The sequence below is a fragment of the Pygocentrus nattereri genome, chromosome 9, assembly GCF_015220715.1.
Source record: "Pygocentrus nattereri isolate fPygNat1 chromosome 9, fPygNat1.pri, whole genome shotgun sequence".
Lineage (NCBI taxonomy): Eukaryota > Metazoa > Chordata > Actinopteri > Characiformes > Serrasalmidae > Pygocentrus > Pygocentrus nattereri.
Genome location: NC_051219.1, coordinates 20860019 through 20877869, shown reverse-complemented (window position 1 = coordinate 20877869; position 17851 = coordinate 20860019). Strand labels below are relative to the sequence as shown.

Here is a 17851-nt window from a genome sequence, read left to right as displayed (position 1 = left end):
GTTTCTCTGTATTATATGTTAAGCTCCATTTACTCGATTCATAAATGGTTGGGACCACCTGTCAAGTGATGAGTTTTCGGCTATCCAGTGCTAAACAAGTGGCCAAAAACAATGCTAAAATGTTACATTTCTACGACCAGCAATTATTAGCTGGCTCAGTACATCAGTGATGGATTACACCGCCTTAGGGTACATTACACTGCTCAGGTGCGTCGACGGACGTGAACGCACTCCCCCTTTAACTGGCCGCATAAAAACGTGACAGACATTCTCTGATGCATCCAATTAAATCACGTCCTGTCCAATTTGATTTAATAAATGTGATGATTTTCTAATAATCAAAAATCAAATTTATTATGTTATTAACTACAAAAAACACACACATATACATATGTACATATGTTTATGTTTAGGGGGTGATGGGGCAGAGGTGATCAGTGCTTGTGTTCGACACCGGCTATTTCATAGGATATTTACATCCAACCAGATGTTTTCCCGCTTGGATTTTGAATTCTGGAGGGACTGCTGTTGAGTATAAATATGTGGTCCTTCAAATTGCTGTTCTTATTCATCATGGATCGCAAGAAGAGGATTGTATCGAGGTAATTATGTTGCAAAACCTGAGAACCTGTAGGACTTGATCTGAGAACTTGTGGAATCTGTGCTTGTATTTTTGATGTGAGAACTTGTAGAACTCAAGAACTTGCATGTAAAAATTTTCACTCCTAGAAAATAATCTCACAACTGTGTTTTAAATTTGAAGTCACAGAGAAAAAGTCATCTGTGTCAACGAATACTAAGATAAAAGATTCGAGCCCACAACCTCTTAAACATGACTGCACAACTTCAAATCTGCTCGCCTCGACTTTTGGAACACTTCTCTCTGTAGACTAGGCAAAACCGATTTGTGCACTTGAAGATGCTTCATTGAAGGAGCAGAGCTTGGAAGGGAAGGCGTGATGGGGATGAGACGTTATTCATTACCAATCAAAGGAGCTTATTTTAGTGAAAAAAAAAAAGAGAACAACTCCTGGACGAAGCAACCCACGTTGCACAACACCAGTTAACTAGCTAAGAAAGCATCCCGGCTGCTGGATTATGGAACAACAAGCTCAGACGGTAAATTTATTCCTAATTTTGGTAACATTAACATTAACATTAATCTGTCTTAATTTTTGTAATAGTGTTGCCATGGAAGTAACGGTAGGTGATGCTTGCACTCTAGTGGACAAGTTAGCTAGTTAGCGTAGCTTTTTAGCTAATGCATTTACATGTAAACATTTGATAACATTAGTTAAGTGTAAAAATCAACTTATGGTTTTCACATTCAGAGTTAGATAGTTCTATCCAACATCCAGGATTGTTATAGGTATGTTTCTGGAATGTTCGGTGAGAAGTTGGTGGGGCTAGCTTTTTTTTACATTTAGAATTGCATGTAATGTTTATTTAATGTTAGTTAGCGTTAGCTAGAAAAGAAATGGATAAGCTATGGACTTTGTTTCGTATGTCCACTATAACCTAGGAGTGATTAAGTAAACTAACGTATTTTGCTATAGAATTGAAACCTCTGTATAATGTGGGCTAGTATTAATTAACCTATTTTACTTTGTTTTTAGGAACTGTTCCTCTGCCATTTATTGGAAAGGCTCCATACTCGACTTCTGAGTTGGCTTGACCGTGTTGCTCTTGATATAGATTACTTAGAATTTGTGTGTTCACAGGAGCTGGTACTCCTTAGTTCTATAATAGGCCTAGTTGATAGCCGTACATTTAGCTGTGTATCATAGTGAGGATATTGATCACCAGACAAAATTAATTCAAAGATTGAAGTCAGGAATGCCGTTCTCTTGAGCCTTTGTTTAAATGTATTTATTTTCCTCATTTGTATTTTTCATGTAGATAACGTATCTTGGTGTGTCAAATAACAATTTGGCTTCAACAACTCAGGCTTTCTTCAGTGATGCAGCTCAAAAGTTTGGTCTTCCACTGAGGTGTAAAAAAAAAAACAAAAAAAAAAACACCTTGTCAAGGCAACCAACATTACCCTACATAAATGTTTATAAATGCTTATTCCAGTAGGCATCTATCAAAGCTTTATAAAGCATCAGTTTGATCAAAATTGACAAATGCAACCTTTATAGCCTACTTGAATAAGCATTTGTAAACCATTTATGTAGGGTGGGGTGCCAAACTTATCCACAAAGGGCCAGTGTGGCTGCAGGTTTTCATTCAAAACACCTGATTACGCTTGTTTAATCAGCTGGTTTCAGTCTTTAAACTGCTGTCTTTGTTGGAATAAAAAACATGCAGCTACTGTCGGGATTCAGAGCAGTCCAGCTTCCACCCTAGGTCTCTGATGTAGTATTATGTTACAACTAATTAACTTTTTAATTAATATTCTAATTTTAATTTAATCTATTTTCTAATATAAAAAAGTTTACTAAATCAAAAGATACATTTTCTTGCAAAGTATAAAAAGCAATACCACCAAAAAGTTTAAAAGATTTTCTTGCAAGAATGAAGAAGATGAAAAACCAAATTTCAGCTGTTGGTTCTTTTGAAGGAAAAAGGCTTTTATTAAGTTTCAGGGGACAAGTCGGCTTCTGGATAGCCAAAAATGCAAAAATTCAACACATTACATCAGTTTTCATAATATTTTTCGAATATGCTCACTGCCCCTCCCCAGGGCGCTGTCTTCACTCCGACCATCTTAGGGTTTCCATTGGCTATCATTATATTCACTATGTTAAATTTACTTTTTGACACCTCTATGCTTTGTCTGACAAGGACCATTTTTACAACTCCATAATGGCTTTCTCAACTCCGAGCTGGGCATCTTCTTAATTCCTTAAGAGTTATGACCCGTTCCTGCTCGCTGCTTATCTGTTTCCTCACTAAAAACTTGTTTTTTAATGAAAAGGCTGTATTTCTTACAGCTCATATCTGCTCTTCTCAAGGCTTTCTAGCGCTGCAAGAATGCCTGGTACAGACATCCTCTTGCCTGAAAGTTAGGCCTAACTTTTCCTACCTAAGGCTGCCTGGGCCTTAGTTACAATGACGCTGTACTCTAGTTTAATAGTTTCTTAATTAATAATTGCCGCAAACCTTTTATTAATGATAACTCAAAGATATATTTTTTCAATAAATCCCTTCATTTCCCTCCTCTTTCATGATAAATTAATCATGAAATTCCATACTTATTAACTATTTCATACATTGATTATACATATCATGGTTACATATGATAAAGATATAGAACCATAAAACTACTTGTAACAGTAAGTCATACTTAGTTTGTAAGTAAAATGAAGTATATCAAATTGATGTAACTTTTATGGATTTACACTGTTTTAATTTTGAGTTAACTTTGTTTATACTAACACTGTTTATTAATCAAACACTCAAAATTGATTTAAATCAAAGAAGGTTCTTTCAAAAATCATACCCAGTTACTGATTGCTTAAGGTTCAAAATTGATTATATAAAGTATCAAAAAATTTAAGTCAAAAACTAATCTAAAAAATGAAAACATGTAAAATTTAAAAATGAAAAAAAAAACTTTAAAACTTAACCATTTCCCTCCCCTAGGGAAATCATGGCCTGTATCCTAGGACCCACCTAATGGCAAATAACAATGTGGCATAAGTATAGTAATAATATAAAATAACCCAAACTAGGAGTCTGATGAATTTCATAATGTGGGCGAGAAACAATCAAACAGCAGTGGGCACAGCATAAATGGTTCACTCTGTTATAAAGGAACAATATATGACCTCATTATATACATAACAGGCATCCCAAATAACTGTATAGCCCAATAAGGACCTTTCCGGTCCCCAGACCCTTCCGGTCCTGGCTCAGCCCCTTGGCAATCAGTGTCCAACCTCAACTTTTGCAACAGAGTAATTTTGGGTCCCTAGACGCAAAACAATGAAGTACAAATAGAAGGTTAGGTAAGGCTAAAACTTAAAAAAATAGAAAATGCGAAAGTTAGATGTTTCATGCAAATAGTATGTGAGCGTGAAGGCTAAATATAATGATAATAAGTAAAATTAAGTGAACAAATGTGTGAATAAATGATTTTAAACATAAACATCAAACAAAACATCACAAATTTTTAGACAATATGGAATGTCCTCTTCTGTCCTATTGACTTTACGCCAAGTAGAAGGGCTAGTTGCAGGCAGGAACGAGAGGTCATTAATACATCAATCCCACCTGATCGATCAATGAATCTAGATGTGAAAATTGTCAACATGATAATCTGAAAGATTGTCATACAGGGGTATGTCTAACTGCATCCTCATAATCAATAGTAGTCAGCATCTGATGCGCGTGTCTGGCATCCTTCTTCGCTAGGGCCATCTCAATCGGCCTCTCCATAAGTCCTTGTGCACACGGAAGTATACAGCAACCACACACAGCCAGGAATCATACAGCTGTTGCTAAGGACACTAACAGAGATTTAGCCAAACTGGACCATTTTCCATCATCTTAGTAAATGGATTATCAATGCCTGAATTCTCTGCTAATTTAACATTAATTTAATGTTCCTGAGTTTGAGTGGAACCCCCTCTCGACACTTACTGATTTATCAAATACTATGAAGTAACAAACTTGCTGCCCACATCCGTGGGGCCCTGTGACCAAAGTGAGTCAGGCAGAGTGGACAACATTCTAGCAGCATCCTGATGGTCTGTGAGCTCCCTTCCGTGATGCCTGGAGATCGTTTTATGTTCCCACTGCACCTGATCTGTCATTTGAATTGCAATTCTGTATGCCCCTGTGGACTGAGAAAAGGACACCACAGGAATCTGTGATTGACCCCAGTCTTTGGCGTCAACAGCCTTTCTTACCATTGGGCCTAATTCCTTAGCCTGATGGCCAATGAAATGTGTGGGACTGAGTCTTCCTCGTTCTTAAACCACTGTTCATATTACCCCAAATCTTCTCTGGTTGCCACTCTCTCTTTCCCAATAATAATACAATCCGAGCTAATTACACCTAGAGTCCCTTGTAGCTGCTCTGAAAAGGCTTCAAAGTAACACTCATCACTCAATCGGTCATAGTAGAGAGTAACCTAAAATGGGTCGAGAGCTTGCGCATATGGGCCTAAGGAAAGAATCCAGGGTCGCCATAGGTGGAAAGCCCCAAGAGCCTCCATGTTTGATTCAGTTAATAAATGTCCACATACTGCTTGGTTATATGGTAGTCCGAGGGCTTCCTTGGTCTGAAGTCATAGCTAGGCTCCCTGCTCTTACGATAGTTTCAGCTTCATTATACCCTTCCTTCGCACTACATAGCTGTTTCTGTAGGTGGGTTAATTGATGTAGGGACCTTTTGTTCATTTCCAGAGCCTGATCACCCACATCCCTCATTTCCCTGACTTCCTGGTGCGCCGTGTCCACGTGCTGTCTTAAAAGTTGCTGCACTTCTGCATACATTTCGTCCTCAGTTGTGGGTTCTAACCTGCCAGTCAGGGACATGGTTAAGGTTCCTTCAGGTTTGCCTTTTCCCCGACCGCGCTCTGCTTTCATTCCCTGTCCTCGTGTTCCCCCTTGCTTTCCTGGCCCATGTGCTCTAGTCATGCCATTACTCTTACCTCTGTCTCGTCTAACTCTCTCTTCGAAGGGCGCCTCATCCTTTCCCATCTCTTCTTCCTCACTGCTATCCGATTTCTTGTCCTCACTTTGTTTCCCATGATTCTCCGTCTGATTTTTCCTCACTATCTCCTCCCCTTGTGTTTTCTCTGATCCCTCATGTAAATCTCCCACACTCTTACAGAGAAGCGTGCCAGCTTGCCAGTTCACTGCATCCGTAAATAATAGAGTAAATAAGATACGAGAATACGAGAGTAAATACTGCTAAACAGGAGTAAATGATGCAAAACAATTTCGATATTTCCACAGTCAAAACCTTCTTTTACTGAAGGTGAAGTCACTAATTGGGACAAGTTAATCTTACATTAATCAGTCTACTTTATTTTAAAATTACCTAGCCAAGTTGAAATAAGGCATACTCATACTAATCAACTTGCAGAGATGATTCCAAAGGCAAGCTATACTTAGTTTCTTGAGTTGAAGTAAATAGTATTTTTAAACTTTGGACTTTAAGGCAGCTTTTGAACTTGAAACTGGTAAAACATTTTTATACAGTGAAGAGAGGTAACGCGTGGCATTACAAAGAAAGAGAGGAAGTTCATCGCAGAGGAAGAGAGGATATGCATCACAGAGGATGATTAGATGAAATGCATCACAGAGGTAGAGAGGAAGTTCATAGCAGAGGAAGAGCGGATATGCATTACAGGATGATAATGAGATGAAATGCGTCGCGGAGGAAGAGATGAAATGCGTCGCAGAGGACGAGAGGAAGTTCATCGCGGAGGACGAGAGGAAGAAAATGGCAATCCGCATATTATGAAGTGAATAACCCGTAGTCGCCAGTAGGTGGGGCTCTAAGACCGCAAACAACAAATGAGACCTGCTGCATGTACAGACTGCACTGATGTGCCCTTAGACAATGACACTTGATTTTGAATCAAAGTCATTTTTATTTCAAAGTAAAGGTTGGGGTCTAAACCTGATTGCAACTTCTCATCTTGGTTAATTTCTGGCATGAGATCAAACCAAGGGTTCTCATAGATCTGAATACCCTGGTTGAAGATGGAGGCCTATACAGATCTTTTCTTGAGTAATTCAATAGAATGTATGACCAAGAACATGTAGACTTCGTATTAACTAGCATTTTGCTTAAACCCACAGTGTGAACTTCCTTTCACTGTATCCATAGTATAATTTGAAAATAAAAGTTTGGTTTTAAAGCTTTGAGCTATAGGCAAGTCAGCATGTCCTCTCATCCAGTCCCTGACCTGGCCTAGCCTTGCTTAGCTTCTTAGATCAACACAACCTAAAGGTTCCTAGCCCCATAGAGCCGATGGCAGAGGTAGGTTTCCAGTGTTGGCCATTTAAAGGACCACATCACTCTAGCAGGATTTAATAGAGACTGGCTTTTTTTTCTTAACTTTAATTTAAACTTTTGTTTATTTCAAAGTAAATGTTAGGGTCATAAACTGTCTGCAACTGCTAATGTCAGTTAGTTTCAATACAAGCCCTGACCAAGTCCCACATTGCTTAGTTTCTGACATAAGACCACACATCATAGAGGACGAGAGGAAATACATCACAGAGGATGAGGGGAAATACATCACAGGGGAGGAGAGGATGAGAGGAAATTCATCACAGGAAGAGAGGATATACATCGTAGTGGGAGAGAAGGAAAAACATCACAGAGGAAATACGTCGCAGAGGAAGAGAGGAAAAATATAGCAGAGGAAGAGAGGAAATACATCACAAAGGAAGAGAGTAAATACATCACTGAGGATAAGAGGAAAAACCGCAGAGGAAGAGAGGAACCTCATCGCAGAGGAAGAGAGGATGTGAGGAAATACATTGCAGAAAAGAGGAAATACATTGCAGAGGATGAGAGGAAAAACATCACAAAGGATGAGAGGAAATTCATCTAAGAGGAAATGCATCATAGAGGATAAGAAGAAATGCATCACAGACAATGAGGTGATGAGATGAACTAGATCACAGAGGAATAGAGGATATACATCACAGAGGATGAGACGAAATACATCGCAGAGGCCGAGAGGAAATACATTGCAGAGGAAGAGAGGAAATGCATCACAGAGAAAGAGAGGATGAGAGGAAATACATCGCAGAGGCTGAGAGGAAAAACATTGCAGAAGAAGAGAGGAAATGCATCACAGAGGAAGAGAGGATGAGAGGAAATACATTGCAGAGGAAGAGAGGATGTGAGGAAATACATCGCAGATGACGATAGGACATAAATCGCAGAGGAAGGGAAATACATCACAGATGAATAGAGGAAGAGAGGAAAAACATCATAGAGGAAGAGAGGAAATGCATCGCAGAGGATGAGGGTATGAGACGAAATACATTGCAGAGGATGAGAGGAAATATATCCCAGAGGATGAGAGTATGAGACGAAATACATTGCAGAGGATGAGAGGATGAAATGAAATACATCGCAGAGGATGAGAGAAAATACATCGCAGAGGATGAGAGGAAAAACGTCACAGGGGAAGAGAGGAAATACATTGCAGAGGAAGAGAGGAAATGCACTGCAGAGGAAGAGAGGAACAACAACGCAGAGGAAGAGAAGAAAAACAGTGCAGAGGACGAAAGGATAAACATCACAGAGGATGAGATGAAATACTTCACAGAGCAAGAGAGTAAATACATCACAGAGGCTGAGAGAAATAACATCAGAGAGGATGAGAGGAAATACATCGCAGAGGAAAAGAATATGGGAGGAAATACATCGTAGAGGATGATAGGACATTGCAGAGGCTGAGAGGAAATACATCGCAGAGGAAGAAAGGAAACACGTCACAGAAGATGAGAGGAAATACATCACAGAGGATGAGATGACATACATTGCAGAGGCGGAGAGGTAATACATCGCAGAGGAAGAGAGGACAAGAGGAAATACATCACAGAGGAAGAGAGGATGAGGTGAAATACTTTCACATAGTAACCGTCATATATATTACAGTTCTTCAACCTCCCCCAAAGTACTACGAGAACAGAATAATCTAAATGTCTGCTAGCTTGTGTTTGAATATTACGATATGCTCTGACATGAATGTGTTAGGAGTGATACAAGTAAGCCAGTTAATGTTTACTGTTCATACTAAGCTTACACTGAGCATCTTCTACTACAGTATTCGCTTGTGTGCCTTCACACACATATGACATTGAGTGAAATCCCATTCTTAATCCATAGGATTTAATATGATGTCAGCCCAGCCTCTGCAGCTATAACAGCTTCAACTCTTCTGGCAAGGGTTTCCACAAGGTTTACGTGTGTTTATGGGAATTTTTGACCATTTTTTCAGAAGCGCATTTGTGAGGTCAGACACTGATGTTGGACGAGAAGGTCTGGCTCACAGTCTCTGCTCTAATTCATCCCAAAGGTGTTCTATTGGGTTGAGGTCAGCACTCTGTGCAGGCCAGTCAAGTTCTTCCACACCAAACTAGCTCACCCATGTCTTTATGAACCTTGCTTTGTGCACTGGTGCGCAGTCATGTTAGAACAAAAAGGGGCCATCCCCAAACTGTTCTCACAAAGTTGGGAGCATGAAATTGTCCAAAATCTCTTGGTATGCTGTAGCATTAGGAAGCATTCACTGGAACTAAGGGGCCAAGCTAAACTCCTGAAAAACAACCCCACAACATAATCCCCCCTCCACCAAACTTTACACTTGACACAATGCAGTCAGACAAGTACCGTTCTCCTGGTAACCGCCAAACCTAGAGTTGATCCATTGGATTGCCAGATGGAGAAGTGTGATTCATCACTCCAGAGAACATGTCTCCACTGCTCTAGAGTCCAGTGGCGGCGGTCCTTTACACCACTGCGCTTGATGCTTTGTGTTGAGCTTGGTGATGTAAGGCTTGGATGCAGTTGCTCTGCCATGGAAATCTATTCCATGAAGCTCTCTACAAAATGTTCTTGAGCTAATCTGAAGGCTACATGAAGTTTGGTGGTCTTTAGCAATTGACTCTGCAGAAAGTTGGTGACCTCTGTGCACTATGTGCCTCAGCATCCACTGACCCCACTCTGTCATTTTACGTGGAGTTACTGTCATTCCTAATCGCTTCCAATTTGTTATAATAGCACTGACAGTTGACTGTGGAATATTTAGTAGCAAGGAAATTTTGCTACTGGATTTGTTGCACATGTGCCATTCTATCATGGTACTGAGCTCCTGAGAGCAACCCATTCTTTCATATATGTTTGTAGAAGCAGTCTGCATGCCTAGGTACTTGGTTTTATACACCTGTGGCCATAGAAGTGAATTCAATTATTTGGATGGGTGAGTGAATACTTTTAGAAGTATAGTGTATACATGGAAAGCTTTACTCTGTGTCTTTAAGCGAAGAGCATTGCTGAATGTTATGCTTTCTTTTGAGCTTAACAATTTTGCAAATATAAGTCATAAAACAGTAATTCCACAGTTGAAAAAAAGATGAAGAACAGACATGTTCTTAGTAATTTTTGAGTTTAAATTGAATTTCATTTGTCTTAAAACAATAAATTATTGAAAATATCATGACCTTTAAGCACAGTGTGGCTGAATATTTGAATAACTTAATCTTAAGGAAGGGTCTATCTTAAAAATCCAATGATTTGCTTTTATGACACGAAATTTGTTTATGCTGCTACTTTGTCCTAAAATTTTGCGTGGTTCCTTGTTGTTTCCTTTCAGTAAATTGTTCCAAAAATTACAACATTGCCACAGGTGTCTTGTGGCTCATCATGAGAGCCTCCGCCTTTGAACTCTAGGGTCATTGGTTCGAATTCCTGTCATGGATGTTAAACTGAGTTGTGTAGATTGTAGCAGATCTATCACTTAGTGGTCTTAATCATAAGAAAATGAGATCTTTGTTAATAATCTAAACATCTCCTGCATTCTACAACTAGAGGCCTCTACTTAAATCCTCGATGTTGTCCTGGTGCTTGAACCCCGCAGATTGCAGCTTTTTTTTTTTTTTTTTTTTTTTTTACTCCTTTAAATTTACTGCAACATTTTTAACATTTGTGAATCAATTACTGCGATTATATGGCCAGCCTTAGCAAAGCATAAATAAACTCAGTAGTATTCAGGAATTCTCCCACCTCAAAATTACAACTTCCTGTTTATTCAAGGGCAAAAAGTATAATAGGTGTGGGTTGAAAACAAAGCTCAGTAATTTTCTGACCTTAACCCCATCAAACACTTTGGAGGGAACACAGAATGAGAGCTGATCCTTATGGTTCCACATGAGCAAATTGCACTAATGCTCTTGGTGAATCCTTGCTGCTATGTTCCAGGTAGTTTGAAGAACAAATTTTAGTTTTAGATTTCTCTTTGACACCTCCAGTCATCACATGGAATAATTCAATTCTGCCACCAGCACAACTGTTTTATTTTACTGAATTGTTGAATGAGCCAAACCACTCTCCTTGAGGAGAGGTTTGGAAATGGTTAAACAAATACACTGACAGACATAAACTTAGTACTTAATATATTAATGTTATTTATATTTATTCTAGTACTTTTGTTTTTATGAGCAAAAAAAAAAGTTTTTAAACAGTATACATACTCTACAGGCTATTCTTGTACAATAGCAGTTAAAAAATTAGATACACCTAACTGAATGTGTATGACTTGTGATCTTAAAACATTTTTATCTAAAGAGTTAGGTGTAAATGTAAATGAAAGACAAATAATCATTTTAAAAAGTTTGGAATCCCAAAAGTTTGGTACTTCAATAATTCTTGTCATTTTATTCAATTATAACTTTTATACAGTGTACATTGAAATACTGTAAGCTAAAGCCAAGCTACACTCCAGGGTGTATTTCAATGTTTTTATTTAATATTTAGAATTTTTTTAGGAGCATCAAAAAAGCTATTTTATTTAAGTTATTGTTATTAAATGACAAAGAATGTACTGTAATAATTTATTTGTAGTCATTTCATAAGTTATTTGCCTGAGATTTGATCACCACATTTCAAATACAAAGCATTTTGAATGTTAATTTTGTTTTATTCTTAAAGTTTTACAGCTTTCTTAGTCATTAAGGAATCATCCACAGTTCATAATTATTTTTGCAAAGCTTCCTACTAATTAGTTAAAATCTGTTGAAAAAAGTTGTATAGTAGTTGCATCATAGTAGTTTCTTATATTTATTTGCAACATTTTCTTTTATTGAAAACAGTGATCACAAACTTCTGAATTGTGTACATATAGCTTTACAATGTCCTTCATCAGAGAATGTCAAGAGTGTGTAAGACTGCAACGAGGCAAAAGAGGGCTAATTTCAAAAAGAAGCTAAAATATATTTTATGATATTATCTGATGTTTTTATTAGATATATAACTTCTTTGATACTGTTTTTGGCATTGTATTATTTCAAAATTTTGATGTCTTAACTATTATTTTAAAACATGTACAAATAGTAAAAACAATTACTTTGACTAAAAACCCTTCTTTGAGTAGGTATGTCCAAACTTTTGTCTTGAAATGTATATAGTCGTATGCAAAAGGTTGGTTACATTTTTTTCTCATAACTGTATATCCTCTACACATTTTAATTGACTGTTCATTTGGAATAAAACAAAATGTGTCCTGTACAAAAATTGTGGCACATTTTTTATTTTAATTTTTTTTTTCCCAAAATTTAGCAAATACATGGAAATTGTATATTAAAATTTGTAGGAAAATGCCATATTTAAATTGTAATCTGCAGAGAATGTGTTAACTTTTCTTGATCAAAGGTGTCTAAACTTTAGCATTTTTTAAAATTAAAAATAGCTCTTAAGAGTTAAAAAGTTAGTTCGTTTTTTACTGTATTTGTCTTTTTACATCTGTTCTAATGATATGCTTTTTTACAAACACATATTCTTAATGCCAAGATAAACAGTTATAAATATTTACTGTCTGTTGAATATGGACTGGCGACCTGTCCAGGGTGTGTCCTTCCTTTCGTCCAAGGACAGCTGGGATGGGCTTTAGCACCCTGAGGGAGAAGCAGCTTAGAAGATGTGATGTATTTACTATGCTTAGGTACCTAAGGACACAGAGTCTAGTATATGGTCACATCTGATCATATGACGAAATTGTACATTAAAATGGAAATGAAAGCATGGATTAGTATTAATACTCTTAATACTAAGTTTGAAGAGGTTGTGAGTGGTGGACTGTTCTTTTATGCCTTCTACTGTCTCACACTAAAAACGTTCTATTATGTAGGCTGCATCCATTGCAAATGCTTTCTGTGTAAAATGCATTGTACACATTCATTTGAATGTAAACATACATTTTTGAAGAGGTTAGAAATTATAAAAAAGATTGTCAATGCCTTTGCTTTAGGAATATATATTTTGAATATGCAAGGCAACAACCCAACAGCCCAGAAGGATAAGCAGTTTAGAAAATGTGTGTGTGTAGGGCAACAAGATTTTGAAGCATTTTATAATAGTTAGCAGATGAATGCACATATTTGACGAAGCATCTGCAAGCAGGAAGTTATTCACCTTAAGGAAGTTTAGATGCTGTTTGAGTTTGAGGAATGTTCCAGACTTGATAACATTTTAACAGAACTCCGAACCACACCTATTTACACACATTCTGTTCGCTACCAAAGTATTCTAGGTATACTATGTTTATTTATGTTTTTCTTCTCAGAATTTAAGCATTACCATTTTAAACTAGGATCACAAACTCTACTTGGGTGGTGTTTTCAAGATTACCAGTTGACTTTTCAAATATATATTACAGCTGGAATAGTAATAACATTTGTTTGCTTAAGAAAGCAGAAATTTTTTTTTTAATGAACTCAATTCTTAGAAACTGTGACTAGGCTAAGCCACTGAGCATTTACAACTGGGGTGTGTGTTATTTACAAAGGGGCTGTGTGGCTGCATGTTTCAATTCCATTTATGCAGGAGCACACCTGATTCCAGTTGTCTGTGGGCCCCTGTCTTTTTTTTCATTCCAACATGTGCAGTAGTAAAGAGACTAGCTCACTCAATTTCTTCTGAAAGTTGTTGGGAAAATATTCTTAGCAGCTGTGACACTGCAGTATCACATACATCACTGCTATAAATGTGTAAAATAAATAGTTCCTAAAATTCAGAAGGTTTCATCTGGGGGAAGAGCTTTTTCTTATAAAGCCCCCAAACTCTGGAATGATCTTCCAGAAACTGTTCGGGACTCAGACACAGTCTCAATCTTTAAGACTAGGCTGAAAACACACTTGTTCAGTTTAGCTTTTGGTAGGTAATGTTCCCCCCCTAGATAAAGGCAGCAGATCCAGGGGTCCATGGACACAGGGAATTATAGTAAACTGAGACGCTGGTGCTGTCGTCCCGCTGCTCGCACGCGGTCACTCAAGTTTGTGGACGGTGGAGTGGAGGGATGCCGAACTGTTTCAGAGTGCTGCCGTGTCTGTGTGTCCTTCTGGTTCTCTCCTTTTAGTTAAGCTGTCATAGTCAGATCTGCCGGGGTCATTAGCCACACTCTGTAAATGTTTACATTCCCTGTTTATGTACAAACGGATAGAACAAAACTAATCCCATTTACCTGCTTTTTTTTTCCCGAGTATACAACCGCCCACATGTCCGGCTGGACACTGAAGGACGACTGACTGCCGAGCCCCCCTGCTACCCACTTCAGACCAGCTGCCCACGCCTCAGCTACCACCAACCTCCTTGGATGAGCTGCCCACCCTACCCTGATGTTCTCATAGACTCCTAGATATTCCTAATATCAATATTACTGCTATTAATATTAGTAGTATAATCACTTGTAGGTAGTTTGACCAGAGGAGGATGGGTCCCCCCTGGTGAGCCTGTTCCTCCCAAGGTTTCTTCCTCAGTTCTGAGGGAGTTTTTTCCTTGCCACTGTGCCCCTGGCTTGCCCACTGGGGGGTTTCTGTACATTCTGTACATTCTTTCAGTCCTGTGGAAACTTTGTCTTTTCTGAAATCCTGTAAAGCTGCTTTGTGACAACATTCGTTGTAAAAAGCGTTATACAAATAAATTTGATTTGATTTGATTTGCTATCACTAGCTGTACACCGTTGCTGTCTGTGTTGTCATCAGGTATAACAGAGTAAGCATTGAGTGTTTTAACCTTTTAACAGAGCTAGGGATTCGTAGGAATGTCATAGGATTGTTGTAGTAATAAGGGAAAACATAATAAGCATAAGTCGATGATTCATTAAAGCAGCATAGACCTTTGACTTTTCCAGAGTAAAGGTTTTTGAAATGCAATATTACAATGATAATAGTGACATCAAAGTGTATATTAGTTGTATATAACTACGCCTTGTCTCCCCTGTGCTTTCAGTGGTGTGCTGTAAAAACCTGGACAGCACATCTGTGGCCGTCCATGAGAATGAGGTCTATTGCAAGGCCTGCTATGCCAAGAAATATGAGCAAAAAGGCTATGGCCATGGTGGAGGTGGACTGCTGAGTATGGACCGAGACGAGTCATTAGGAATTAAACATGAAGTGTAAGCTTTTGATTCAGACATTTTTATTTGAAGAATTCCACAACATGTATATACATTTACATCGTAACAAAACAATGTAAATTTCTCTTTTTCTCTTTGCAGTGCCAAGCCTCATCAACCCACTAACAACTCAAACACCTCCACTTTTGCTCAGAGGTTTGGGGGCTCTGATGTATGCCGACGGGGTAACAAGACTGTGCATGAAGCTGAGAAAGTCATAGGAGCAGGAAGTGTAAGTGTAAAACAAACGTAATGGCATTGTTGTAAGATTAAAAGCCAGTTGTCCAAAAAAAAAAAAAAGATTCAGAGCACTTTGTAATGTTATTGTAATGTTGTCATTCGTTGTCTGTTACACTTAAAGACTTTCATTGTAAGACTTTCATTGTAAAGACTGTACAGTGTATTATATAATCAAAAATCTTAGCTATATTTTATGGATTTTTTTTACAACAGTTCACAAACTTGTAGACATGTGTAAGAATAAATATAATTAACATTGTTTTGAGACTGTAACAACATTTCTAATCCATTCTTCACTTGTGGCATAAGACCTGTTTTCGTTGTGCTAAATATGGGAAAGGTCTGGAATCCACCACTCTGGCTCACAAAGATCGAGAGATCTACTGTAAAGGTATATTCATGTTCAATACAGTGCAATTCCAGGTCAATTATATAGATAAACAATATATAATTTTTCTCTTTTTCATTTTCCCTCTGTTCCTTTCTGTCTGTGTACACATGCCATAAAATTTTTGGTCAAAACGGCCATCATGTACATTATTAAATTGCAGTGTCAGTAAAAAAAAAAAGGAGGACACATAAACATATACTCAGAGATACATACTTATCTCTGAACTCATTATCCATTTTGATGTGTGCATATCACATAGCTGTGGTTTATAGTTCTACAACTACAGATTTTAGTCTCTATTTCTCTGTATTATTTGTTAACCTCCATTTACTCGATTCGTCAATGGTCAGTACCACCACCACTGAGCAAGTACTATTGGGTGGTTAACCATTCCCAGCACTGCAATGACACTGACATGGTAGTGGTTTAAGGGTGAGTCGGGGCACGAAAAAAAATGAAGCTGTCATTTCCTACAATTTTGAGTATGTTTTACAACATTGTCAAGGAACAGGTTTTGCCTAATTTATTATTTGACTGTTTTGTTTTCCAAACAGTTGTTAAAAATAAAAAACAGGATGTATCTCCATTTTTAGCAAGTTTAATTTTTTTGCACCATTTGAACACTGTGGCTGTCACTATCTTTATTCCTTCCCTTATAACATTACTATTTAGAGGCACATGTATTTGGACAGAGGTGATATATTGAAACTCTTTGGCTCTGCAAGACCAAAACATTATGAAATAGTTTAATGTTTATAATGAATAATTTTGTGTTTATAGTAATTTATTTGTAGATTTTCTGTCTAAAATTAGATAATGTTTAAAATACTAGGCATTCTCAATATTACTTTTAGGAAAACCCAATTCTTAATGTTATATAGCTTTGAGTAAAACCTGTTAAATTGCTTGTTACCTTATAGTTTTTAGGATGAACTGATGAACCATTTTACAGTTAAGTTAAGGTATCACCTGTATTTAAAGCTGCATTTACATACATATATATTAATTGATTCAACTTTTAAATTTTGTGTTTTGTTTAGGTTGCTATGCAAAAACCTTTGGTCCAAAGGGGTTTGGGTTTGGCCAAGGAGCTGGAGCCCTTGCTCATGCTCAGTAGAACGGCATGATCCAGGAGAGTTACATGATCCAGTGCCTCATTCCATACACCTAATTTCAACTTGTCTGAAGAGACTCAGACCAGCAGGCTGATTCTTTCTGTGTGTACGATTATGTGTGACTCATAATTATCTGGTTTCTAAGAGTACAAATGCTTATGTAAGATTACTTATGAACATGACCAAAGGACAAGAACCATATAACTTTAGCCATATAACAATATCCAATTGTATAACCCCATCGCCCAGGCTTACTACAGACTCATAATTTCGGCATTCAATGCCTTTTGGTTGTAGTAGAGATTTCTTTGCCATCTTGTTTACTGTGTAATAATGTCACCATACTAGTATTCATACTGTAGACTACCAAACAATTGAACACTGCACTTCTATGTGATGCTTTAAGTTGTACTGACCAAGCTCTTGGCCTCATATAGTACTCTGGATTAAACGTGGGTTTTATCAAACTGGGTTCCTTCCAGGCCACAGCTCTGCAGTGAGTACCATTTTCTTTCTTTAAACACTCAAAGTCTGCAGTGCTGTTGTGGTCTTCTGTACTGTGCTGCTATATGCACATGCTACATATCGGGGTTGCACAACGCTGGTCCTACAGGTCTGGTGTTCGTAACAGTTTTGTAGTTTGCCTTCTAAAACATGCCCACTAAACATGGAAAAAGTGTTGAGTCAGGAGTGTGCACTCCTGAGCCAAATATTTCCAATAATTTTAAAATGCATTGTAAAAGTTAATTTCAATCTGTAATTGTTGTTTTGCCACCAAACCATTAGTAAAAATTTAACTCTTCAGTAGTTGTCAAGCCTGTTTCTTTTCAAATCCAGTGCACTCTGAGAACAGTACTTTTTCAGAGCTTGCTGAGAATAGTTAAGCTGGGTTAACCATTCAACCTATATTTTTGTTCATAATTGGCCAGAAGACAATTCATTTTACCCCCACAAAATGGTTGTTACAATAATAATACATACATACTTACAGTAATTATTGAAAAAAAAAACCTA

At 37.7% G+C, this 17851-nt stretch overlaps 1 protein-coding gene across 1 annotated transcript; it reads left to right on the top strand.

Moving 5' to 3' along the window:
• Positions 1–14528: 14528 nt before the first annotated feature.
• On the top strand, positions 14529–17641 carry LOC108425483 (cysteine and glycine-rich protein 1-like). Its single transcript, XM_017694161.2, has 5 exons — positions 14529–14688; positions 14926–15091; positions 15194–15323; positions 15641–15722; positions 16763–17641. Coding segments are annotated over exons 1-5 (456 nt in total). The 5' UTR covers positions 14529–14687; the 3' UTR covers positions 16840–17641.
• Positions 17642–17851: the final 210 nt, after the last annotated feature.